At 40.6% G+C, this 25,983-nt stretch overlaps 1 protein-coding gene across 1 annotated transcript in view; it reads left to right on the forward strand.

Moving 5' to 3' along the window:
* LOC136878850 (vesicular glutamate transporter 1) overlaps positions 1 to 25,983 on the forward strand; it is a 246,398-nt gene that overhangs the window by 159,022 nt on the left and 61,393 nt on the right. Inside the window, exons 6-7 of the mRNA XM_068225767.1 lie at positions 15,558 to 15,794; positions 19,009 to 19,183. Of these exons, the coding sequence (XP_068081868.1) occupies positions 15,558 to 15,794; positions 19,009 to 19,183 (412 nt within the window). The remainder of the gene's footprint in view (positions 1 to 15,557; positions 15,795 to 19,008; positions 19,184 to 25,983) is intronic.

Below are 25,983 nucleotides of genomic sequence, written 5' to 3' on the forward strand. Positions count from 1 at the left end.
CAGCTAAACATCTTCGCCTCTTTCGTACATGTATTTTGAGAGGAAGTGATTAGATTGTGTTATTTTTATAGCGCTCCACATTGATCACGTATCACGACCTCATTATTATTCAGGTGTAACCAAACTTTCAAGACAAGTTCCTCACATGTAGAAGAAAAGAAACTTTATGGACACGGGGCCGGAAACACTTTATTTCCAGGGTAGAACTCATTTTCTACAACACTACATAGCACATTGATCACGGGAAACACACAGGTACAGAACGTGTTCCGGATTCATTGCAATGGCGGGCTCATGCATGTAGCAATGCTAACGGAGGGCATTTTGAAAATTTCATGTAAGAAAGGTTTTCATCTGGTATGCTCGCACGTTCTATTGCTGCGTGTTTTCCATGATTAATGTACGAGTACTATGTAGAGTTGTAGAAAACGAGTTCTAACATGAAAATAAAGTATTTCCGGGCCCATGTTCATGTAACTTCTTTTTTTTTTACTTTTACAATGTTGCTTTACGTCGCACTGACACAGATAGGTCTTATGGCGACTATGGGATAGGAAAGAGCGTTGGAAGGAAGCGGCCGTGGCCTTAATTAAGGTACAGCCCCAGCACTTACCTGGTGTGAAAATGGGAAACCACGGAAAACCATCTTCAGGGCTGCCGACATTGGGGTTCGAACCCACTATCTCCCGGATGCAACCTCACAGCTGCGACCCCCTAACTGCACAGCCTGCTCGGCCGGTTCAAATTGTCAAACCCAAAGATGAGAGAGGTCAATGTATGTATGTTCAGTCCGTTAGCGATGCCGCTGGTGGGATCCTCAACAGCTTTGCCATCAGCTGTCATAGATGGCCTAGGCATCACTGAAGAGGCGTACTAGGGAAATGAGGAGTGAGGTAGTTTCCCGTTGCTTTCCTCACCGAGCCAGAGTTGCTATTACATATCAATCTGCCAAGCCCACTGAAATGCATACACCAAGCGACCCTATGAGCAACATTTCCACACCATTCATAGCAGGGACTGGCTGCATAAGGATTGGCATTACTAGCATCGCTCATACCTCAGTCACTTTCATATTGTCAAAACCAAGGATAAGACAGAGACAGATCTATGAAAGTAACAAAATTGCTCTAGCCTATACCAGAAGACATAGTGCACTGTAAACACTAGGTCCTGCCAGCAAAGGCGGTTGAGAGGTCAATGGAAGTAACGAATTTGTTCTAGCTCATAGCAGAGGACATAGTGCACTGAACACACATAATAATAATAATAATAATAATAATAATAATAATATAAATCAAAACGACATAGCTGATCGGAGTAACTATCATACAACTCTTAAAACTAAATCCTTTGTAACATCCCTCACAGAAGTTACTCACAGACCAAAATACGAGACCAGGAAATGGTCTGAGGAACGTAAGATTGAATTTAGCCGGAAAATGAAGGACTACCGGGCCATCAGGAAAGCTCGAGGTACCAACAAGAAAAAACAGCTGCCAAACCAACCGCTAAGAACACCAATTGTGGCAAACAACGACGATGACATTAAGAAACAGCTAAAACACAAGCACCGTGGTCCACAGATGGCCCTAACGAAATAAAATAATAATAATAATAATAGTAATAATAAAAAAAACTGAGGCTTTTTATGCAGGGGAAACTCTAACGCTTCATATAAAGGGCGGGCTGGAAAATATCTTAAAAGAAGAGCGAAAAATCATGTAGGACCCAACCCGGAAATCCACAGAAAAATTATCGAATATTGCGGCAGACCACGTTCAGGCATTCTGAGCTTACGGTATTGAAGGTCTCACTACGGCGCTGTAGTGTCTGAGTTTGAGGTTACGGGAGGTTTGAGGTTTGATGCAAGTAGTATAATTGGACAGTTCTAGCGCCACCTCCACCTCAGGCTCCCAGATGCCTCCTCCACCTCCTCCGCCGCCTCCTCCGCCGCCGCCGCCCGCGGGAAATTTGAATTTTGGCGGGAAATTTGAATTTTGGCGCGAGATTTGAATTTGTAAACAAAGCCACGTGCTTTTTGACAGCTGTCATCGACAACAACGCATCGCTAACCTCACTGCTGCCATCTTGACGGGCCTAAACCTCACTAGTGCCAACTTAACCTAACTAGCGCGAGGTAAACAAAGCCACGTGTTTTTTGACAGCCACGTGCTTTTTGACAGACAACAACGCATCGCTAACCTCAGTACTGCCATCTTGACGGACCTAAACCTCAGTAGTGCCAACTTAACCTAACTAGCGCGAGGTAAACAAAGCCACGTGCTTTTTGACAGCCACGTGCTTTTTGACAGATTTGTAAACAAAGCCACGTGCTTTTTGACAGACAACAACGCATCGCTAACCTCAGTACTGCCATCTTGACGGGCCTAAACCTCAGTAGTACCAACTTAACCTAACTAGCGCGAGATAAACAAAGCCACGTGTTTTTTGACAGCCACGTGCTTTTTTGACAGCTGTCATCCGCCATCTTTGAGCACTGTGCTGCCCTCTATATCGCAGTAGCTGCAAAATTCATCACCTGTCATCGGCAGTGCTGCCATCTTGACGGGTCTAAACCTTAGTGCTACCAACTTAACCTAACTAGCGCGAGGTAAACAAAGCCACGTGTTTTTTTGACAGCTGTCATCCACCATCTTTAATCTATAGAGCACAGTGCTACCCTCTTTAGCTACTTACCTTTGAAATGTGGTGGCGGATAATTTGAAAAATGCTTTTTTGACAGCAGCCATCTTGCATCGCAAACCTCAGTGCTGCCCTCTTTAGCTAGATACCTGTGGTGGCAGACAATTCCACGTGACAGCAGCCATCTTTAATCAAGAGAGCACCGTGCTGCCCTCTATGTGGTGGTGGTAAATTCCACGTGGTCTTGTTTGGAAACAAACTCACGTGCTTTTTTGACAGCCGTCATCCACCATCTTTAATCAACAGAGCACAGTGCTGCACTCTATGTGGTGGCGGTAATTTGAAAAATCTATGTGCTCTTGTTGGGAAACAAAGCCACGTGCTTTTTTGACAGCTGTCATTCGCCATCTTTGAGCACTGTGCTGCGGGCAATTTCGTCAGCTGTCATCCGCCATCTTTGAGAACAGTGCTGCACTCTATGTGGTGGTGGCAAATTCCAAGTGCTTTACAAACCTATGCGCTTTTCTGACAGCCGTCATCCGCCATCTTTGAGAACAGTGCTGCCCTCTATGTAGCGGTGGCAAATTCCAAGTGCTTTACAAACCTATGCGCTTTTCTGACAGCCGTCATCCGCCATCTTTGAGAGCAGTGCTGCCCTCTATGTGGTGGTGGTAAATTCCACGTGCTTTACAAACCTATGCGCTTTTCTGACAGCTGTCATCCGCCATCTTTGAGAACAGTGCTGCCCTCTATGTAGCGGTGGCAAATTCCAAGTGCTTTACAAACCTATGTGCTTTTCTGACAGCTGTCATCCGCCATCTTTGAGAACAGTGCTGCCCTCTATGTAGCGGTGGCAAATTCCAAGTGCTTTACAAACCTATGTGCTTTTCTGACAGCTGTCATCCGCCATCTTTAATCACCGTGCTGCCGGGTGACGGCAAATTCCACGTGCTCTTGTTTGGAAACAAAGCTTTTAATCCAGAGAGAACAGTGCTGCCCCGGTGGCGGTAAATTCCACGTGCTTTACAAAGCTATGTGCTTTTTTGACAAAAAAAAAATTCTGCTCTCGAGATACTTACCGAACAAGACGATACTATACTTACGAAACTGCTCATCACCTTCTTTCTTCTTCTATGAGTAATAAACAAAAACTCTATCTTGCAAATAAGGAGTGGGAGGAAGGTAATACCTAACCTAAAATAAAAGAATATGCCAATTCTACATTATTTATTTACATCTTGTATGTAAAAGTTTTATCTCGAATCATTTTACCCTAGTGATGTTTTGCGTACTTCTCGATGCAATTCTTGAATGTACAAGTTTAGACTTGCCGTACTACACTCTCAGCGTACCTCTTTGTGATGTAAGACAGCGTAACGTAAGTACACACACCTCTAGCATAATGTTTATGTAAAGTAGTACTTATCAATACTACTATGCCCCCAGGCTAGCGTGTTGGTAGAATTTGGAATGACAAACCGTTTACAATCATCGCTATTAAGGGCTACCTTACTAATTAAATGTGTGTACAACTGGTGCTTCTTGCTTCTAATGACAGACATTTGCTTATGCAAAACAGGTGGATTACTTTTAATGCAATTGTTATAGTTTTCAAAACTTAGCTGATTCTGAACGACATTCTTTTTAACCCCCTTCAATCTTTTTATTTGTAATTCATTTAAGAGTTTTATGCAATATGACTTGGATTTAGTACCTACAAATGAATCGATAATATTCCCAGCACATTCATCTTTCATTTTACCTAGAACCTTTTTGTTCACTAGCGGTAGATGATATTGATTATCTGCAGGATAGTTACTTGTATCAAACCTACCCAAGTCAGGCTTTATATAATTGTAATAGTCATCAGTTTTGATTTGATAAATAAACGAATCGGTATCTGTGTAGAGCAATTGCGCATTATGCGCGTACTTCTTCATCATATAATCGTAATGGAATTCATACATGAGTGTTTTAGCCAATTCAAGTACTGCAAAGCCGACGTAGGTAGGTTTGTCATACTTAACCTTGACACGATTCATCTGTATAATAACTAAATTCTCATGTATGATGGTGCAGCTGTGGAAATTTGGTTTACTTATTAAATAGTTAGCACCATACCTTTTCTTAATATTATCCCAGTTTGTAATCAATTTTACATCAACGCGTTTGTCAACATTCTCCATAGTCTTACCAAACACACTGTTATTCATGAGCTTGTAGAAATCTTTTTCAAACTCGTTAACCGCATTCGTTCTTAAATTATTGTTCAGATCGATATATGGCTTTAGCCACGGTGACTGATTAAATTCTAGTACACGATGAATTTTGGATAACTTCAAACCATGCTGCAAACACTGTTTTAAATTTCGGTAATGAATGATATACTTAGATTTATCGCATAAATTAGCAATGAGCATTTTCGTCGTTGATGCAATGTACGGGGACTTCATATTTTCAGGGCAGAACGGTAGGTCATTATGAGAAGTGTGTAACTCTTTAGGATACTGTAAGTCAACTTCGAGGAAATAACCTTTATCAGCTTCATCGCCTAGGGCGTGTAGCTGTAAAGCATCAATTTCGCACTGCGTCAGCCAGCGGAAACCACTCACCGGTAGATGCTGACTCATCGCCCACCCATACTGATTATTAGCATCCAGATAAACGATATACTGAGATTCCTGACTAGAATCGAAACTCGGCATGTACTTATTATTAGCCCTCGAATATCGTCCGCTGCACTGACTCAGACCGCCTCGAATGGATGCTTTTATAAAGTGCACCATATCGATATCGGTTAGCAGTTCCAAATTCACACGCGTGTATTTTAACATCGCGTCCCAACTTAACCCAGGTGCAGTAAAATACTGACATGGGTCAAGGCTGTAGGTGTTCATGCAAACACAGCGAAAATTTTCAAAAACATCAGCTAACAAAAGTACATCTGTCTTTAAATATAAATCGGAGTATTCACCCAGCGTTTGAATGTGGAACTGCTCCCAGATATGTTGCGCATGTAAATAGTCATCATCACTAATATCTGCTGAATTCAGCGAGCTGTAAAAGGATTGTTTCGATGGTAAGGCACGTTCTTCGAGGCGGTCTAAGCAGTCGAGATATTCGTAACAAAAAACACCCTTACGCCGAAGTAAATTAAACTGCGCTTCTTCGGGGAAAACGCGTCGAATTTCTGTAAATTGTTCAGGCTGTAAATGACTAGAAAGTTTATCGAGGCTACTCGCCATAAAGCGAAACGAGTCAAGGAATCTCAGTTTTATAGAATGCTCAGCATCTACTTTTACAGACTTTGCAAACGCAATGTACCGCTCTTTATTCTGAGGGATTATATCTACTTTTTCATCTGAAGCTCCAAATTGTGAAATGATGAAATGAGAGTCGTAACCAGATAAGTTATGAAAAATTACAGGGATGAATTTAGGAACTCTATACTTAAGATTACAGCTATAATGAGCGGCACATCTGTAGAAACCAGTTAAATGATCATGATCAAAAACTTTAGGGTCATTTTCGGAAAATTCCCCATCACAAATGCTACACTTTGTAGCACGTTCATGATCATTTAACTGAATTTCGGTGAGTGGCTTCATAGGAATATTACTATTCAGAATACGACCGAGACGAACTGCATCACTTTCAAGTCTTTCTAAAAATACTTTAGCAGCATCATGTCCTCGATACAGCTCTAACTTGTTAAGCGTACTATCGTAACTACACTTGATGTAATACGCGAAGCTATACGGGACATGCATGTGCGTAGTATTAGTGAAAGAGTTGTCAGGATTAGGTGAGCATGTGTTGCATGGCGTGAGGATGGCTTCAAAGTCTGCATAAATCACGAACGGTACCCACATCTGCTTGTGAAAATTTGTAAATTTTAAAACATTATTGCCTGTAGTAGGTATCTCTGTACGTACATGATTGCAGTCATTCTTGGAATGCTTCGTTAACTGATCTTCAGTTCTAAAATACTGCAAGCATCCATCACATAGCCACTTTTTACACCTTTCTTTGGATAACTGACTGCCAACAAGTCTACTCAGATTTTTATCCAGCAAAAGTGGCTATTCTCACTGTTTTCAATATAGAGTAAATTAACGTGAGAACTCTTCTTATGACATGTATAATACAGAGGACCTACTACAGACTTTTTCTCTACACTATACACATTAATACTAATGTTATTTAGTTCCTCAAAGCGCTTAATATCCTTTATCTGCACAGGAAATTCTATAATATCGAAATTTAGTTGCGTTGAATAGTGTAGATATGATGATGTTCTATTCGCTACATTCGATTTAGCAGGATTTAAAGCCGACATCACCGCCCATGCAAAACATGCTTCGTCATTGTTTTGGATGTTTACAACAGCTTTTCTTTGCTGAATCCATGTCGGCAGCTCGATGTGCGAAGATCCACGCATAGGATTGTACTTATTGATGTTAACTTCTAGATACATTATTTCAACTAAAGCCCAGCCTGATTCCTTTTCCTGAAATTCCTCGCTCTTAGTTGAAATAAGACATCCCTAAGTACATCACCAAAATTAGTCGACTCACTTATGACAAAATTCTTCGTATTAAATGATTTAATGTCCGTTATTTCGGATTCATCCGTGCTTTTAATGTACAAGGCGAAAAGTTCAAAATTAACTTTAAATAAACTATGATTGGACAAAGATTTAGCAAGAAGCTGTTGTACATCCGGTTGAACGCGATTTAAAAAGTTTGAAGTGTTCTGAAACTTTTGACTGGTGCGAATTCGGTAACTAGCAATCCTACTTTCAAATGCTGTATTAATTTCCTCGATGTTTGCGTTACTACCACTTCTACACGCATTATTTTTATGCGCATTACTCCGTAAGTGTCCCTGAAAATGCGAAGATGGTACATCAGTGTTACAGTGCTCGCAGTGAATAGTTTGAAGTTCATTTTTCCTAGGTTTTTTACTACTAGTACTTTCTACAGCTACATCAGTAGCTGCACGCTTTTTCCCTACTACTACCTGAGGGCAAGTAGATATTTGATGTACCTCTGCTAAGTGAGCCTGGTATTGCTCTACATTAGCGAAGTACAGCCCGCAAACATCACATAAAGCAGATGTTATGCTAGGGTGTTTTGATTTCATATGGCGCATGAAGTTATCTCGCCTTGTAAACGATGCCTCACACTGCTCGCAGGTGAACGTAGACGCTTCTCCATGTTTGATTTGTAAATGCCGTGTAAGGGCATCTCTTCTTGTAAAAGTTATATCACACTGCGAGCAGGGAAACATCTGAAAAGAGAACAACCAATAGAGATTAGCCTAAAGTTGCGATGTTCAACCTATAGAGGTCGGACATGACTGTGAGTTTGAAATTATACGATTAACCTCTCCTATGGCATGCGGATTAAAGAAAATAACTATTTATCAATAGACTAAAGTTACGATGTTTTAGAAGAAACCAAGTTTCAGCCTGCTGAGGTCAGACATAGCTATGTGTGTGTTTGAAATTATAAAATTAACCTCGTCTATAGCATGAGGATTAAAGAAAATGACTATTTATCAATAGACTAAAGTTACGATGTTTTAGAAGAAACCAAGTTTCAACGAATAGAGGTCAGACATTGCTGTGAGTTTTAAATTATAAGATTAACCTCTTCTATGACATGCAGATTAAAGAAAATAACTATTTGTCAATAGACTGAAGTTACGATGTTTTAGAAGAAACCAAGTTTCAGCCTGCTGAGGTCAGACATAGCTATGCGTGCGTGTTTGAAATTATAAGATTAACCTCTTCTATGACATGCAGATTAAAGAAAATAACTATTTGTCAATAGACTAAAGTTACGATGTTTTAGAAGAAACCAAGTTTCAGCCTGCTGAGGTCAGACATAGCTATGTGTGTGTACGTGTTTTAAATTATAAAATTAACCTCTCTATAGCATGAGGATTGAAGAGAACGACTAAAGTTACGATGTTTTAGTGAAACCAAGTTTCAGCCTGCTGAGGTCAGACATAGCTATGTGTGCGTGTTTGAAATTATAAATTTAACCTCGTCTATAGCATGAGGATTAAAGAAAATGACTATTTATCAATAGACTAAAGTTACGATGTTTTAGAAGAAACCAAGTTTCAACGAATAGAGGTCAGACATTGCTGTGAGTTTTAAATTATAAGATTAACCTCTTCTATGACATGCAGATTAAAGAAAATAACTATTTGTCAATAGACTGAAGTTACGGTGTTTTAGAAGAAACCAAGTTTCAGCCTGCTGAGGTCAGACATAGCTATGCGTGCGTGTTTGAAATTATAAGATTAACCTCGTCTATAGCATGAGGATTGAAGAGAACGACTATTTATCAATAGACTAAAGTTACGATGTTTTAGAAGAAACCAAGTTTCAGCTTGCTGAGGTCAGACATTGCTGTGAGTTTGAAATTATAAATTTAACCTCGTCTATAGCATGAGGATTACAGAAAATGACTATTTATCAATAAACTAAAGTTACGATGTTTTAGAAGAAACCAAGTTTCAGCCTGCTGAGGTCGGACATTGCTGTGAGTTTGAAATTATAAGATTAACCTCTTCTATGACATGCAGATTAAAGAAAATAACTATTTGTCAATAGACTAAAGTTACGATGTTTTAGAAGAAACCAAGTTTCAGCCTGCTGAGGTCGGACATTGCTGTGAGTTTGAAATTATAAGATTAACCTCTTCTATGACATGCAGATTAAAGAAAATAACTATTTGTCAATAGACTAAAGTTACGATGTTTTAGAAGAAACCAAGTTTCAGCCTGCTGAGGTCAGACATAGCTATGTGTGTGTGTGTGTTTTAAATTATAAAATTAACCTCTCTATAGCATGAGGATTGAAGAGAACGACTAAAGTTACGATGTTTTAGAAGAAACCAAATTTCAGCCTGCTGAGGTCAGACATAGCTATGCGCGTGTTTGAAATTATAAAATTAACCTCGTCTATAGCATGAGGATTGAAGAGAACGACTAAAGTTACGATGTTTTAGAAGAAACCAAGTTTCAACGAATAGAGGTCAGACATACCTTAAAATCTTCGCGCTGCAAACTGTTACTCGGATGAATAAAATGCGTGCGTTCAAGCCTGAAACTCGAATGATAATATTGTGGTCGAATCTAAAAAGAAAAGAACAAACATATATGAATGCAGTGTAGGGTGTATCAGCTAGCCTAGTTATCTTTACAACTCAAAGTTCGAAAACATACCTTAAAAATGAATGTGCTGCAGACTGTTACTCGGATAAATAAAATGCGTACTTTCAAGCCTGAAACTCGAATGATAATATTCTGGTCGAATCTAAAAGAAAAGAACAAACATATATGAATGTAGTGTAGGGTGTATCAGCTAGCCTAGTTATCTTTAGAACTCAAAGTTCGAAAACATACCTTAAAAATGCATGTGCTGCAGACTGTTACTCGGATGAATAAAATGCGTACTTTCAAGCCTGTAACTCGAACGGTACCTAAAAGAAAAGAACAAACATATATGAATGTAGATGTCTATTACCTAGCGTAGAAGTTGCTTTGCAGACAGTAACTAACAGTTCTAGCTTACCTTAAGATAAAGGCTGAATAATATTCACAGCAGACAGTACTTAGACGGGAGATGTGTACGTGATAAACGCATACAGAGAACTGTGAGCACTTCACGCAGACTGCAGCGAGTAAATATGCTGCTTGTTACCAAGCGGATGTGAAAATCGCTGACAACTGCAGTACAGTCGGAACGAAGTGTTTATGCAACAAGAGCACTCCTGTAGTCCCGCAGGCTGACGTATTTAAGCCGGAATCGAACCTCCTGTTGATGCCGAGGTGTCAGAATTTAAGAGTTCTGCAGTGGATCGAGCCTTGGAAAGTTAGCGCGCGATCCTCGACTTCTGGACATAAACGGGAGGGTACTAAGCTACATCCGCGGTATTCCTTACCTGTAGGCACTTAAAGGTATTGGGCTAAAACTACATTTAGCTAGATCATGTAATGACGATCGCGCAGGCCCCTCGCCTAGCATTTGCTATTTTTTACGGCTTCTAGTTCGAACCCGCTATCTTCCGAAGTAGCGAGAATGATTGAAGAGTTTTTGAGGGTGATTCATTTGTTGGATGGAGGTGTTAAGCTGGCTTCTTCGGTAGGAGTAGGCTATGTCGGGATATCGATTTAAAATCCTAGTCAGGAAGGGCAGCCGGTCGTATAAAACTATGGTGTGAGGCGGGGTGTGCAAAAAAAAGCTAGCAGTAAGTAAGGGCTGTTGATGGGGACGTTAAACCTTGTGCAGACTCCTTCGAAAATGATTTTTTGAGTACAAGACGTTGAGGGTGATTCATTTGTCGGATGGAGGTAATAAGCCTTGTGCAGGCTTCTTTGGTAAGAGTAGGCTATGTGTCGGTACCGGGATATCTAGTTATAAAACCCGCTACAACAAATTTATCGCGTATACTGCGATTTAAAATCCTAGTCAGGAAGGGCAGCCGGTCGTAAAACTATGGTGTGAGGCGGGGTGTGCAAAAAAGCTAGCTATAAGTAAGGGCTGTTGATGGGGGCGTTAAACCTTGTGCAGACTCCTTCGAAAATGATTTTTTGAGTACAAGACTTGACGGTGATTCATTTGTCGGATGGAGGCAATAAGCCTTGTGCAGGCTTCTTCAGCGGGAGTAGGCTATGTGTCGGTACCGGGATATCTAGTTATAAAACCCGCTACAACAAATTTATCACGTATACTGCGATTTAAAATCCTAGTCAGGAAGGGCAGCCGGTCGTAAAACTATGGTGTGAGGCGGGGTGTGCAAGAAAGCCAGCATTAAGTAAGGGCTGTTGATGGGGGCGTTAAACCTTGTGCAGACTCCTTCGAAAATGATTTTTTGAGTACAAGACTTGACGGTGATTCATTTGTCGGATGGAGGCAATAAGCCTTGTGCAGGCTTCTTCAGCGGGAGTAGGCTATGTGTCGGTACCGGGATATCTAGTTATAAAACCCGCTACAACAAATTTATCGCGTATACTGCGATTTAAAATCCTAGTCAGGAAGGGCAGCCGGTCGTAAAACTATGGTGTGAGGCGGGGTGTGCAAGAAAGCCAGCATTAAGTAAGGGCTGTTGATGTGTTTTAACCTCTCCGTACAATCATAATAGTTTACGTTAGGAACTTACATAGGCTAAATGCTACACATTCCGTAGCAGAGCCGGGAATCGAACTCGGACCTCCGAGGGTAGCAGCTAATCACACTAACTACTACACCACAGAGGAGGACTATTTCAGAATATTTTACAACCTTAATTAGTACTGTGTTTTAAGAGCTTGAATGGTACTCAGCTAAGAAGACCTTCGCTAGTTACAAGCCGCTTATCAGCATGCAGTGTCCTCGTTCAAGGTTACTACTACAGCAGGAAGATACGTGTACAATTTCAGCTAACACACGCATTCCGCGGCTCGCTCTGATACAACTTCAAGGACTGTAGAACAAACCCATAGCCTACAGTATGCATGCCTCTCACCCGGTAGTCACGGGTTCGATTCTCTTGGGAATAAAAATGTGTTTAAATCGCAGGAATTTGTTGAGTTGCCCTCCCTAACGTAAAACTAGCAGTATCTAACCTCATACACTATAGTTTTCAACCGGTTGCCCTTCCTGATGTCAAAGAACTCGGATTAAGAATCTGTCGAGAATCGGGGGTTTTACAGCTAGATTTTAAATCGCTGTATCACGAACTATTGTTTTACTACCGGTTGCCCTTCCTGACTAGGATTTTAAATCGCAAGAATTTGTTTTAAGACTAGTTGCCCTTCCTAACGCAAAACTAGCAGTATCTAGCCTCTTACATCATACACTATTGTTTTCAACCGGTTGCCCTTCCTGACGTCAAAGAACTCGGATTAAGAATCTGTTTTAAACTTCTAACACGAGAATCGGGGATTTACAGCTAGATGGTCTTCTTAGATTTTAAATCACTGTATCACGAACTATTGTTTTACACCCGGATGCCCTTCCTGACGCAAAACTAAGATTTTAAATCGCAAGAATTTGTTGAGTTACCCTTCCTGACGCAAAACTAGTAGTATCTAGCCTCTTACATCATACACTATTGTTTTCGAACGGTTGCCCTTCCTGACGTCAAAGAACTAGGATTAAGAATCTGTTTTACAACTTCTAACATGAGTATCGGGGGTTTTACAGCTAGATTTTAAATCACTGTATCACGAACTATTGTTTTACAGCCGGATGCCCTTCCTGACGCAAAACTAGCAGTATCTAGCCTCTTACATCATACACTATTGTTTTCGACCGGTTGCCCTTCCTGACGTCAAAGAACTCGGATTAAGAATCTGTTTTACAACTTCTAACATGAGGATCGGGGATTTACAGCTTAAAGATGGCGGATGACAGCTGTCAGAAAAGCATATAGGTTTGTAAAGCATGTAGAATTTACCGCCACCACATAGAGGGCAGCACGGTGATTAAAGATGGCGGTTGACAGCTGTCAAAAAAGCACATGGCTTTGTTTCCAAACAAGAGCACGTAGAATTTGCCGTCACCACATAGAGGGCAGCACGGTGATTAAAGATGGCGGATGACAGCTGTCAAAAAAGCACATGGCTTTGTTTCCAAACAAGAGCACGTGGAATTTGCCGTCACCCGGCAGCACGGTGATTAAAGATGGCGGATGACAGCTGTCAGAAAAGCACATAGGTTTGTAAAGCACTTGGAATTTGCCACCGCTACATAGAGGGCAGCACTGTTCTCAAAGATGGCGGATGACAGCTGTCAGAAAAGCACATAGGTTTGTAAAGCACTTGGAATTTGCCATCGCTACATAGAGGGCAGCACTGTTCTCAAAGATGGCGGATGACAGCTGTCAGAAAAGCGCATAGGTTTGTAAAGCACGTGGAATTTACCACCACCACATAGAGGGCAGCACTGTTCTCAAAGATGGCGGATGACGGCTGTCAGAAAAGCGCATAGGTTTGTAAAGCACTTGGAATTTGCCACCGCTACATAGAGGGCAGCACTGTTCTCAAAGATGGCGGATGACGGCTGTCAGAAAAGCGCATAGGTTTGTAAAGCACTTGGAATTTGCCACCACCACATAGAGTGCAGCACTGTTCTCAAAGATGGCGGATGACAGCTGACGAAATTGCCCGCAGCACAGTGCTCAAAGATGGCGAATGACAGCTGTCAAAAAAGCACGTGGCTTTGTTTCCCAACAAGAGCACATAGATTTTTTCAAATTACCGCCACCACATAGAGTGCAGCACTGTGCTCTGTTGATTAAAGATGGTGGATGACGGCTGTCAAAAAAGCACGTGAGTTTGTTTCCAAACAAGACCACGTGGAATTTACCACCACCACATAGAGGGCAGCACGGTGCTCTCTTGATTAAAGATGGCTGCTGTCACGTGGAATTGTCTGCCACCACAGGTATCTAGCTAAAGAGGGCAGCACTGAGGTTTGCGATGCAAGATGGCTGCTGTCAAAAAAGCATTTTTCAAATTATCCGCCACCACATTTCAAAGGTAAGTAGCTAAAGAGGGTAGCACTGTGCTCTATAGATTAAAGATGGTGGATGACAGCTGTCAAAAAAACACGTGGCTTTGTTTACCTCGCGCTAGTTAGGTTAAGTTGGTAGCACTAAGGTTTAGACCCGTCAAGATGGCAGCACTGCCGATGACAGGTGATGAATTTTGCAGCTACTGCGATATAGAGGGCAGCACAGTGCTCAAAGATGGCGGATGACAGCTGTCAAAAAAGCACGTGGCTGTCAAAAAACACGTGGCTTTGTTTATCTCGCGCTAGTTAGGTTAAGTTGGTACTACTGAGGTTTAGGCCCGTCAAGATGGCAGTACTGAGGTTAGCGATGCGTTGTTGTCTGTCAAAAAGCACGTGGCTTTGTTTACAAATCTGTCAAAAAGCACGTGGCTGTCAAAAAGCACGTGGCTTTGTTTACCTCGCGCTAGTTAGGTTAAGTTGGCACTACTGAGGTTTAGGTCCGTCAAGATGGCAGTACTGAGGTTAGCGATGCGTTGTTGTCTGTCAAAAAGCACGTGGCTGTCAAAAAACACGTGGCTTTGTTTACCTCGCGCTAGTTAGGTTAAGTTGGCACTAGTGAGGTTTAGGCCCGTCAAGATGGCAGCAGTGAGGTTAGCGATGCGTTGTTGTCGATGACAGCTGTCAAAAAGCACGTGGCTTTGTTTACAAATTCAAATCTCGCGCCAAAATTCAAATTTCCCGCGGGTGGCGGCGGAGGCGGAGGCGGCGGCGGAGGAGGAGGCGGCGGAGGAGGTGGAGGAGGCATTTGGGAGCCTGAGGTGGAGGTGGCGCTAGAACTGTCCAATTATACTACTGATGCACTTTTGTTCCCAGCCAACTCCTCACTGATGTTCGAGTTTATCCATTCTCCGAGGAATCTGAAAGAGCTAGTCCTTTGTATTATTACGAAGTCCTCCAGTGGAATCGAGTTGGGTGCATTTCTAATGTTGGTGGTGAACGTTGTTTTGTTGAAGACGATCCTCAGTCTTACCTTAGCTGCTATGTGGATGAGAGAGAAGAGTTGATGTGTAGGTTCATACATACTGGGTGCGAGGAGTGTGAGCCGGGATCGAACCCGCCAACTTGATTTCAGAAAATCTGACCTACTCATCCCGGCGGTAGAAGAATAAGCAGTAAGGTGTGAAAATGTACTTATTTTGTGATTTATGTTGAAGCTGGTGTCAGTAAAACCCAAGGACTACCCCCAAATGATTATTTCATCGAAGCACTGTATTCTAGGAAGAGACTTTTCCTTACGATCAAATCTATTATTATTATTATTATTATTATTATTATTATTATTATTATTATTATTATTATTATTATTAAAACATTCTGATGTTCTTCTTGTGTATTACAGACAGCAGCTGACTTCGACTGGGACTCCCGAATCCAAGGTCTTCTTTTGAGCTCCTTCTTTTACGGCTACACGGCGTCTCAGTTACCAGGAGGATGGGTGGCACTTCGGGTTGGAGGGACAAAGCTCTTCGGAATGGGGATAGCTGGCACAGCGCTGCTCACTCTACTTACACCACCCTTGGCCAACATAAGCGTGTATATTCTCATAGCCATAAGAATTGTCGAGGGTCTACTGGAGGTGAGTCAGTTAGGCCACAGCTTAGTAATAGGAATCATTACCACCTTCTTCCTCCTAACCTTTTCCCAATTATTTGGAGTCGGCACCACCTGTACATTAAGCACAGTTTTACTGATAAAATTTTACCGGGGGAGTTGGCCGAGCGGTTAGGGACGCGGAGCTGTGAGCTTGCATCCTGGAGATAGTGGGTTCGAATCCCACTGTCGGCAGCCCTGAAAATTGTTTTCCGTGGTTTCTCATTTTCGCACCAGGAAAATTCTGGGGTTGTACCTTAATTAATGCCACGGCTGCTTCCTTCCCGTTCCTAGGCCTTTCCTGTCCCATCGCCGCCATGAGATCTGTGTCGGTGCGACGTAAAGCAAATTAAATAAAAAGGGATAACTTTTATGGCACAGATACTGTGTAGAGGAGAGTATTCATTACAGCATGTTTCTGTGGTGGTTGCTAGTATGAAGAAGTGTGTATCAAGACGAATACGAACATCTTGCCCCCCCCCGCCGCGAGCGCTACCTAATGTTTTGCATAGTTCGTAGTTTTCTGCTACAGATTACTTTACATCCGTACAGTGCAACTCCAATCAATCACACCAAGCAGATCAGCATAGCTGTGAATGAGACAGGGTGGAATGTAGCAGGCAGGGCCGGATTAACGGGGGGGCTAAAGGGGCTGCAGTCCCGGGCCCCGCGTGCCAAGGGGCCCCGGCCCTTTGGGCCGAACCTAAAATCGTATAGAAAGGCCTGCTGCTCCACCTCAGTGGATGTATATGAATATTGACGCTCGCAAAATATCAAACACGCACTCTTCCTTCCTTCCTTCCTTCCTTCCTTCCTTCCTTATCAGCTGTCCGCATTGGTATTTCATCACTGCTAGAATCAATTACCGTCCGGGACACGAATCCTCGCTACTTACGCACTGTAATTATTTAAAGGTTATTGTTGACGAAAATTTATTTTGGCAGCTTGCGAGTACGGGCAAAGGGGGAAGGGGGAAGAGGTCTAGGAAGTGAACGGGAGGGGACAGGGGAAGCATGGTGGAATGCACATGCTATACTATATCTTTGCATCAGGAAGAGAACTTCCACTTCACCTCTGATTATTGAACCATTCGTAAGTTACAACTGTAATGTTCTTGTAAAATGGATAGAAAATATCCTAGTGGTGCCAAAAAACGTAAGTTCTGTTTTTATGTCGGTTTGATAGTGATAATGAGACAAATGTAAAATATGTTTTGGCATTATGAAATATTACCATGAAGAATAGAGAAAAATTGTAGTCTATTTCAACAGTTCCCTATTCATCAATTTAAGTGGAAGTAGTTCTATAACGACTTCAGTATGCTAGCCTTACGTGATGTTACGAAGAAGGGACCCCACTTTTTTTAAATAGCCTAGGGCCCCCAAACACCTTAATCCGGCACTGGTAGCAGGATATACAAGATCACTTCCAGTAAATAACATTCGCCATCTCTTGAGAATAACGCCTCCACATATCAAAAGCAGAATTGCATCAACAGAAATGAAATGCTTGGTTACAAACTCCAACTTCAAATGTTGAGATAAAGAATTTCTTGTAGGCTAATTAACGGAGCCATTTCCACTTTCACATATAGGCGCCTTATAATACTCTGGTGCAATTTGTTGCGTGTGGAACATAAATTTCTAAAGTGAAACCCTCTGTCGCAAGAACTGGTTAAACGGGGGGAACCAGGAGCTCTCAACTTGGGAGCATGGGTTAGCGACCACGGTTACCCTATCTGAGTCTGGCATTACTTTAAGTTACTTTTGTCAGGCTCCTCACTTTTATTTTTCTTATCCGACCATCTTCGATCAAATCTTGTTATCTTTCGACCCCGACGATATTAGGTTTGAGAGACCAAGGGAGTCTTTAATTTTCATGCCCTTCGTGACCCTTCCATTTTGCCGATACCTTTATTTTTCGAAATATTCAACCTCTTCCATTTTCCTCGTGATTAATGTTAAGAAAGGATGGTTGTCAAGTTGTAATTCTCTTAGTGCAATAATAATCAGCACCACTACTACCACGACCACTGCTACGATCTTCCAGGAACACTTTGGAATCGGCGTGTTCCGGAACAAACAGAATATGGGAAAGTGAGGTTACATCAGGGAAGACTTAACTTGTAAACGTGGCGAACAGCTGCTAATATACAATAACCTCAATGACAACATGCTTGGAACAAATGACATGATCCTTTAAACTGTTGAATTTTGAACTTGAAGTGGAATATCTATAAGTCGCCATACTATTTTCTTCTCCTGGTTTATTATTATTATTATTATTATTATTATTATTATTATTATTATTATTATTATTATTATTATTATTATTATTATTATTGCCCGGCTGAGTAGCTCGGACGGAAGAGCGCTGGCCTTCTGAGCCCAGCTTGGCAGGTTCGATCTCGGCTCAATCCGGTGGTATTTGAAGGTGTTCAAATACGACAGTCTCGTGTTGAAAAATATACGCGTACTGGTACGTAAAAGAACTCCTGTGGGACGAAATTCTGGCACCTCGGTGACTCCAAAAACCGTAAAAGTAATTAGTGGAACATAAAATAATAATAATAATAATAATAATAATAATAATAATAATAATAATAATAATAATAATAATAATAATAATAATAATAATAATAATATACTATTATTGAAAAACCTGCAACCTGTTTTCCAGTCAATGACCGGGTCAGGGATGGAATGACTGAAGCGCTCATCTTGCGGCGAGGATAGGAATTGTGCCGCCTGCCGAAGCCAGTCGCACTCCTCTGGGGCAATGATTAATGAATGACAGATGAAATGATAGTGGAGAGTGTTGCTGGAATGAAAGATGACAGGAAAACCGGAGTACCCGGAGAAAATCCTGCCCCGCCTCCCCTTTGTCCGGCACAAATCTCACATGGAGTAACCTTGATTTGAACCACGGAACCCAGCGGTGAGAGGCCGAAGTGCTGCCGCCTGAGCCACGAAGGCTCCTATTATTATTATTATTATTATTATTATTATTATTATTATTATTAGTGCCCGAGACACGCTAAAAAATAAATAAAGCCACAGTAACACAGATTATTGAACTGTTTTCATACAAGGATATACACACGCAAAACCACACGCAACCAGTGATCAAACAAACTTTTGTTGTATCTAAACAGAAAATACAGTAATAACAAAGAAATATCAAATGTATGTCATTTTCAGGGTCTGGTGATGCCCTCTATCAACCACGTCTGGTCCCGCTGGGCGCCACCCCTAGAGAGAAGTAGACTGGCCACCTTCGCTGTCTCCGGTTGCAATGTGGGCACCGTTCTGGTGCTACCCATATCAGGACTGTTGGCCAGCACTGTGGGGTGGCCATCCATTTTCTACGTCTTTGGTGAGTTCTGCTTAGTTAAACAGACCCATTCATGGGAAATGCATAATTATACAGTAAACTTATGTATTAAAATGTGGGTCATATTTTTAGGAATACTTTCCTCACATTTCAGTACGTGTCCAATAATTTTTAATTTCTGCAGTATTCGACCTCAAAATATGATCATTGCATACACATTTAGTTATTTCCAAGAACTATAACATTCTCTGTTGGCATTACGCTGTCCTAACATCGTCATCGTATAGTGTGCAATTTCTCCGATCTAACTGGACAAATCATTTTTCGACTTCTTTGACTTGGGCCGAAACGTGTACAGAATTATGTTCTTGACTGAAAAAGGAATGTTAGAATGCATGAATTTTAAGTCTGCGCCAGCTATTTGTTAAGGCTAGATACCATAAACAATCTCCAACTGCTTCGCTGTCGTTCTATAGTCACAGTGAAGTTCGCCTTATTAACAGATCTGCAAATCAATCAATCAATCAATCAATCAATCAATCAATCAATCAATCAATCAATCAATCAATCAATCAATCAATCAATCAATCAATCAATCAATCAATCAATCAATCAATCAATCAATCAATCAATCAATCAATCAATCAATCAATCAATCAATCAATCAATCAATCAACACTGATCTGCATTTAGGGCAGTCGCCCACGTGGCAGATTCCCTATCTGTTGCTTTCCTAGCCTTTTCCTAAATGATTTCAAAGAAATTGGAAATTTATTGAACATCTCCCTTGGTAAGTTATTCCAATCCCTAACTCCCCTTCCTATAAATGAATATTTGCCCCAGTTTGTCCTCTTGAATTCCAACTTTATCTTCATATTGTGATCTTGCCTACTTTTATAAACTCCATTCAAACTTATTCGTCTACTAGTGTCATTCCACGCCATCTCTCCGCTGACAGCTCGGAACATACCACTTAGTCGAGCAGCTCTTCTTCTTTCTCTCAATTCTTCCCAACCCAAACTTTGCAACATTTTTGTAACGCTACTCTTTTGTCGGAAATCACCCAGAACAAATCGAGCTGCTTTTCTTTGGATTTTTTCCAGTTCTTGAATCAGGTAATCCTGGTGAGGGTCCCATACACTGGAACCATACTCTAGTTGGGGGTCTTACCAGAGACTTATATGCACTCTCCTTTACATCCTTACTACAACCTCTAAACACCCTCATAACCATGTGCAGAGATCTGTACCCTTTATTTACAATCCCATTTATGTGATTACCCCAATGAAGATCTTTCCTTATATTAACACCTAGATACTTACAATGATCCCCAAAAGGAACTTTCACCCCATCAACGCAGTAATTAAAACTGAGAGGACTTTTCCTATTTGTGAAACTCACAACCCGACTTTTAACCCCGTTTATCAACATACCATTGCCTGCTGTCCATCTCACAACATTTTCGAGGTCACGTTGCAGTTGCTCACAATCTTGTAACTTATTTATCACTCTATAGAGAATAACATCATCCGCAAAAAGCCTTACCTCCTATTCCACTCCCTTACTCATATCATTTACTAGCAAGATACCCGTGCTTCGCTACGGTATTATACTGAAATTTATAATTGAATGCTTATTGTTTTAGATATATAATCCGACGAAATTCGCGATCTGACTCGTTTTCTGCGAGAATCCACCAAAATTCCCGATCTGACTGGTTTTCTATTATTTTACGGCACGTTTCCTCCCATTTTTCAATCTTCCTTTCCAGCAATCGATTTCGTACTTCCCGAGATAGGCTCAGGTATTCCTCCCGGTCAGATGGGTCCGTAAATCTTTGCCATCTTTTCCTATAATCATTTTTAATATGGATAAAATCCTTCAGGAGATCCGGCGTGGTGTCATATTGGGTGCCTTGGCGGCACTGAACCCGCGGCCGGACTGCATTCTTAGTCATTACCCGTCCAGGAGCCGTTTCCAGCGCGGTCCGCACATTTGACGACGGTCCGGAATATTATTATTATTATTATGTGTTGCTGGAATGGCTGATGACAGGGAAAACCGGAGTATCCGGAGAAAAACCTGTCCCGCCACCGTTTTGTCCAGCACGAATGTCACATGGAGTGACCGGGATTTGAACCACGGAACCCAGCTGTGAGAGGCCGGCGCGCTGCCGCCTGAGCAACGGAGGATCCTTATAAGTACATTAATAACAGCTAAAATCAATTGGTCTCACCTACTTCTACACCCCACCGCCGTTAAGTTTATTTACCGCCACCGCCTCCCCCCCAAAAAAATTAAAAGAATGCTTGTTTCTTTATGTTTAAGGGAGATTCCAAACACCAATGTTCACGTCTATTACCTTCAGTTTTGAGATATAAGTATCACAATAAAAATAATTTACTTTCTGCACTTCATATCACAATACTCCCCCCCCCCCCCCAAGTGAATTTTCCCGCAAAAAATACTTGTTTCTTTAATAGTAAAGGATCTTCTTAAATACCAATGATCACGACTCTAACTTCTTCAGTTTTTGATTTATGTGTCCTCATGAAAGGAATTCAACTCCTTTACACTCCCGCCCTCCAAGATGGTTTCCCCACCAAAACGCGCTTTCCTTTGTTTTTAAAGGAGATCCAAATACGAATTTTCATGCCTGTAACAACTTTAGTTTTTATTAGATGTATGTATTCTCATACAATTAAGCCAATTAATTTTTCAATACTTCCCCCCCCCCCCTTCATTGGATTTTCTGAGAATACGTGTTTCTTTACTTTTAAAGCAGATTGCAAATATCAAATTTCACGTCTGTAACGTCTTCATTTTTGTAATATCAGTAGCCTAATTAAAATAATTCAACACCATTTTCAGTCACTTTTACCACCCCCCTCCACCCAAGTGGTATTTCCGAAAACTAAAAACACACGTTTCTTTATGTTTAATAGAGATAAAAAATACCTTCACTTCTGTAACATGTTAAGTTTTTTTAGATATACTGTAAAAATTCTCATTTTAAAATTTCACCCCTTTTGAGTTCCCCTTAAGTGGAGTTTCCAAAAACAAATCACATATGTTTATTTACATTTACAGGAGATTCCAAACACCTAATTTTTCCGTCTGTAACATTTTAAGTTTCCAAGATATTCTGTAGATATAGTCTTTCAAAAAATTCATCCCAATTTGTCACTCCTTTTTAACCGCCATTAATTGGATTTCCCAAAAACTAAGAATTACGTGTTTCTTTATTTTTAAAGGAGATCCCATATACAAATTTTCAGTTCTGTAATATCTTTCGTTTCTGAGATATATGTATCCCCATTAAAGGCATTCAACCCATTTTTCACCCCTTTTACACCCCTCCTATTAGGATTTACAGGAAAGAAAAAAATACGTGTTCCTTTATTTTTAGAGGAGATTCTAACTACCAATTTTTACATATGTAAATTTTAAAGTTTTAAGATGTAGACGCACTCATTTTAAAAAATTCACCCCCCTTTTAACCCCCTAATATTTGGATTTTCCAAAAACGAAAAAATACGTGTTTCTTTACTTTTAAAGTAGATCCAAAATACCAATTTTCAGGTCTGTAATATCTTCAGGTTCTGAAATATAAGTAGCCTCATTAAAGGCATTCAACCCATTTTTCACCCTTTTACACCCTTCCTATTGGGATTTTACCGAAAACAAAAGAATACGTGTTTCTTTATTTTTAAAGGAGATTCTAAATACCAATTTTTACATCTATAAACTTTAAACGTTTTGAGTTATAGATACACTCATTTTAAAAATTCGCCCTCTTTTCACCCCCCCCCCCATTAATTGGATTTTCCGAAACTAAAAAAAAAAATACGTGTTTCTTTATTTTTAAAGGAGATTCCAAACACCAGTTTTCAGGTCTGTAATATCTTCAGGTTCTGAAATATAAGTAGCTACATTAAAGGCATTCAACCCGTTTTTCACCCTTTTCCACCCTTCCTATTGTGATTTTCCGAAAACAAAAAAATTTGTATTTCTTTATTTTTAAAGGATATTCTAAATACCAAATTTTACATCTATAAGCTTTAAAAGTTTTGAGATATAGATACACTCATTTTAAAATATTACCCCCCTTTTCACCCCCTTAATTGGGTTTTCCAGAAACAAAAAAAAAGTGCTCCTTTATTTTTAAAGGAGATCCCAAACACCAATTTTCAGGTCTGTAATATCTTCAGTTTCTGAGATATAAGTAGCCTCATTAAAGGCATTCAACCCATTTTCACCCCTTTTCACTCCTCCTATTGCGATTTTCCGAAAACAAAAAAATGCGTGTTTCTTTATTTTTAATGAAGATTCTAAATACCAATTTTTACATCAGCAAACTTTAAAAGTATCGAGATATAGATTCACTCATTTTAAAAATTCACCCCCTTTTCACCCTCCCATTAATTGGATTTTCCAAAAACAAAAATATACGTGTTTCTTTATTTTTAAAAGAGATCAAAAGTACCAATTTTGAGGTCTGTAATATCTTCAGTTTCTGATATATAAGTACCGGTATCCTGATTAAAGGCATTCAACCCATTTTCTCCCATTTTCACCCCTCCTATTGGAATTTTCTGAAAACAAAAAATACGCGTTTCCTTATTTTTAAAGAAGATTCTAAATACCAATTTTCACATCTATAAACGTGTAAAGTTTTGAGATATAGATACACTCATTTTAAAATTTCACCCCCTCCTTTTCACCTCCTTACCGAAGGAATATCCAAAAATCCTCTCTTAGCGAGCACCTACATCATAATGTGAATATATCCCCAAAATTTCATTTCTTTATGCCCAGTAGTTTTGGCTCGGCGATGATGAATCAGTCAGTCAGTCAGTCAGTCAGTCAGTCAGTCAGTCAGTCAGTCAGTCAGTCAGTCAGTCAGTCAGTCAGTCAGTCAGTCAGTCAGTCAGGACAAGCTATTTTATATATATAGATTTATATAAGAAAACATAAAGGTCCGATAATACTGCCTTGAGGAATTCCCCTCTTAATTATTACAGGGTCAGATAAAGCTTCACCTACTCTAATTCTCTGAGATCTATTTTCTAGAAATATAGCAACCCATTCAGTCACTCTTTTGTCTAGTCCAATTGCACTCATTTTTGCCAGTAGTCTCCCATGCTGAATCAATCAATCAATCAATCAATCAATCAATCAATCAATCAATCAATCAATCAATCAATCAATCAATCAATCAATCAATCAATCAATCAATCAATCAATCAATCAATCAATCAATCAATCAATCAACATTGATCAGCAATGAAATTGTAGCCTCTCAAGGTGGCGTATTTCTGCCGAAAAAAAAAAGTAAATTTCCACGCAGCCATTCAGAAATCCTTTCTATAATAAAAATTTCGTGTGGCTATGTCTAGCCGGGCGCAGCCCTTGTAAAGCATACCTTCCTATGAGGGTGGGCGGCATCTGCCATGTGTTGGTAACTGCGTATTATTGTGGTGGAGGATAGTGTTATGTGTGGTGTGTGAGTTGCAGGGATATTGGGGACAGAACAAACGCCCAGCCCCTGAGCCATTGGAATTAACCAATGAAGGTTAAAAACCCCGGCCCGGCCCGGCAGTGAATTGAACCCGAGACCCTCTGAATCGAAGGCCAGTATGCTGACCATTTAGCCAACGAGTCGGACAATTCATTTCTAAGAATCTGTCATAGTGCCCTTAAAATTTTGTCCGTCGCAAGAGAACTATTCCCTAAAACACCCTGACTGTTTATGTAAGTTTCTGCTCCAGATCACTGAAATACCATATATTCTTAAACAATGCACCAAGCTATCTAAAAGTTTCATCTTTCCTTGACTCCACGCTGCCCCGCTACCATACTTAAAACAGATGCATCCTGGATATACTGTGTGGAGCCACTGAAATAGGCCTAAGCGCAAAAAAGGATTGCATAGTCAAAATGTTTAGAAGTTCACGGATAAAGTCATACATGGTACTAAATAGGGTCGAAGGGAGTCATTTTTATAATTCAACTTGGAGAATTATGAAAAGAATAATCTTACGTTCACATCTTAACATGTGTCTTTTTCCGGGGGGGGGGGGGGGAGGGGAAGGGTCGAACTACTGTCGATAACACTGAATTTCACCTGATCCAAAACTACATACCTACATTATTTGTTTCTATGCCTTCCACATACAAAGATTTAGTATCACTTGCAGTTTTGTTAACGACAGCGAACGAGCGAAGCAGTTGGAGTTTGTTTATGCTATCTAGTCACTACAAATAGCAGGCGAAGACTTAAAGGTCATGCATCGCAACATTCCTTGTTCAGTCATGAACATAGGTCAGTACACAGTTCGGCCCAAGTCTAGAAGTCGAAAAATGACATTTGTCTAGTTAGATTGGGAAAATTGCACCGTTGTGTATCGTGTTGAGTTCTGAACACGTTCCGAACTTCCTGAGATAGTGTAGACTGTATTGTCTGACATTCTCCACAGTTCACTGTCGTGAGTTACTGTAACATACTGTAGACAAGATTTTTTTTCAACTTGCTTTTTCGTCGCATCGACACAGATAGGTCTTATGGCGACGATGGGAGAGGAAAGGCCTAGGAGCGGGAAAGAAGCTACCCTGACCTTAATTAAGGTTCAGCCCCAGCATTTTCCTGGTGTGAAAATGGGAAACCACGGAGAAAACCATCTTCAGGGCTGCCGACAGTGGGGTTCGAACCCACTATCCCCGCGTTCCTAATCGCACGGCCAACTCGCCCGGTGTAGAAAAGACATTATAAATAATCTGTTTTAGGCCTAAAGTAAAATGAGATCGTGATTGAGAGTCTGATAGCTCAAATATTAAGCATT

Source organism: Anabrus simplex, chromosome 1 (assembly GCF_040414725.1).
Source record: "Anabrus simplex isolate iqAnaSimp1 chromosome 1, ASM4041472v1, whole genome shotgun sequence".
Taxonomy (NCBI): Eukaryota; Metazoa; Arthropoda; class Insecta; order Orthoptera; family Tettigoniidae; genus Anabrus; species Anabrus simplex.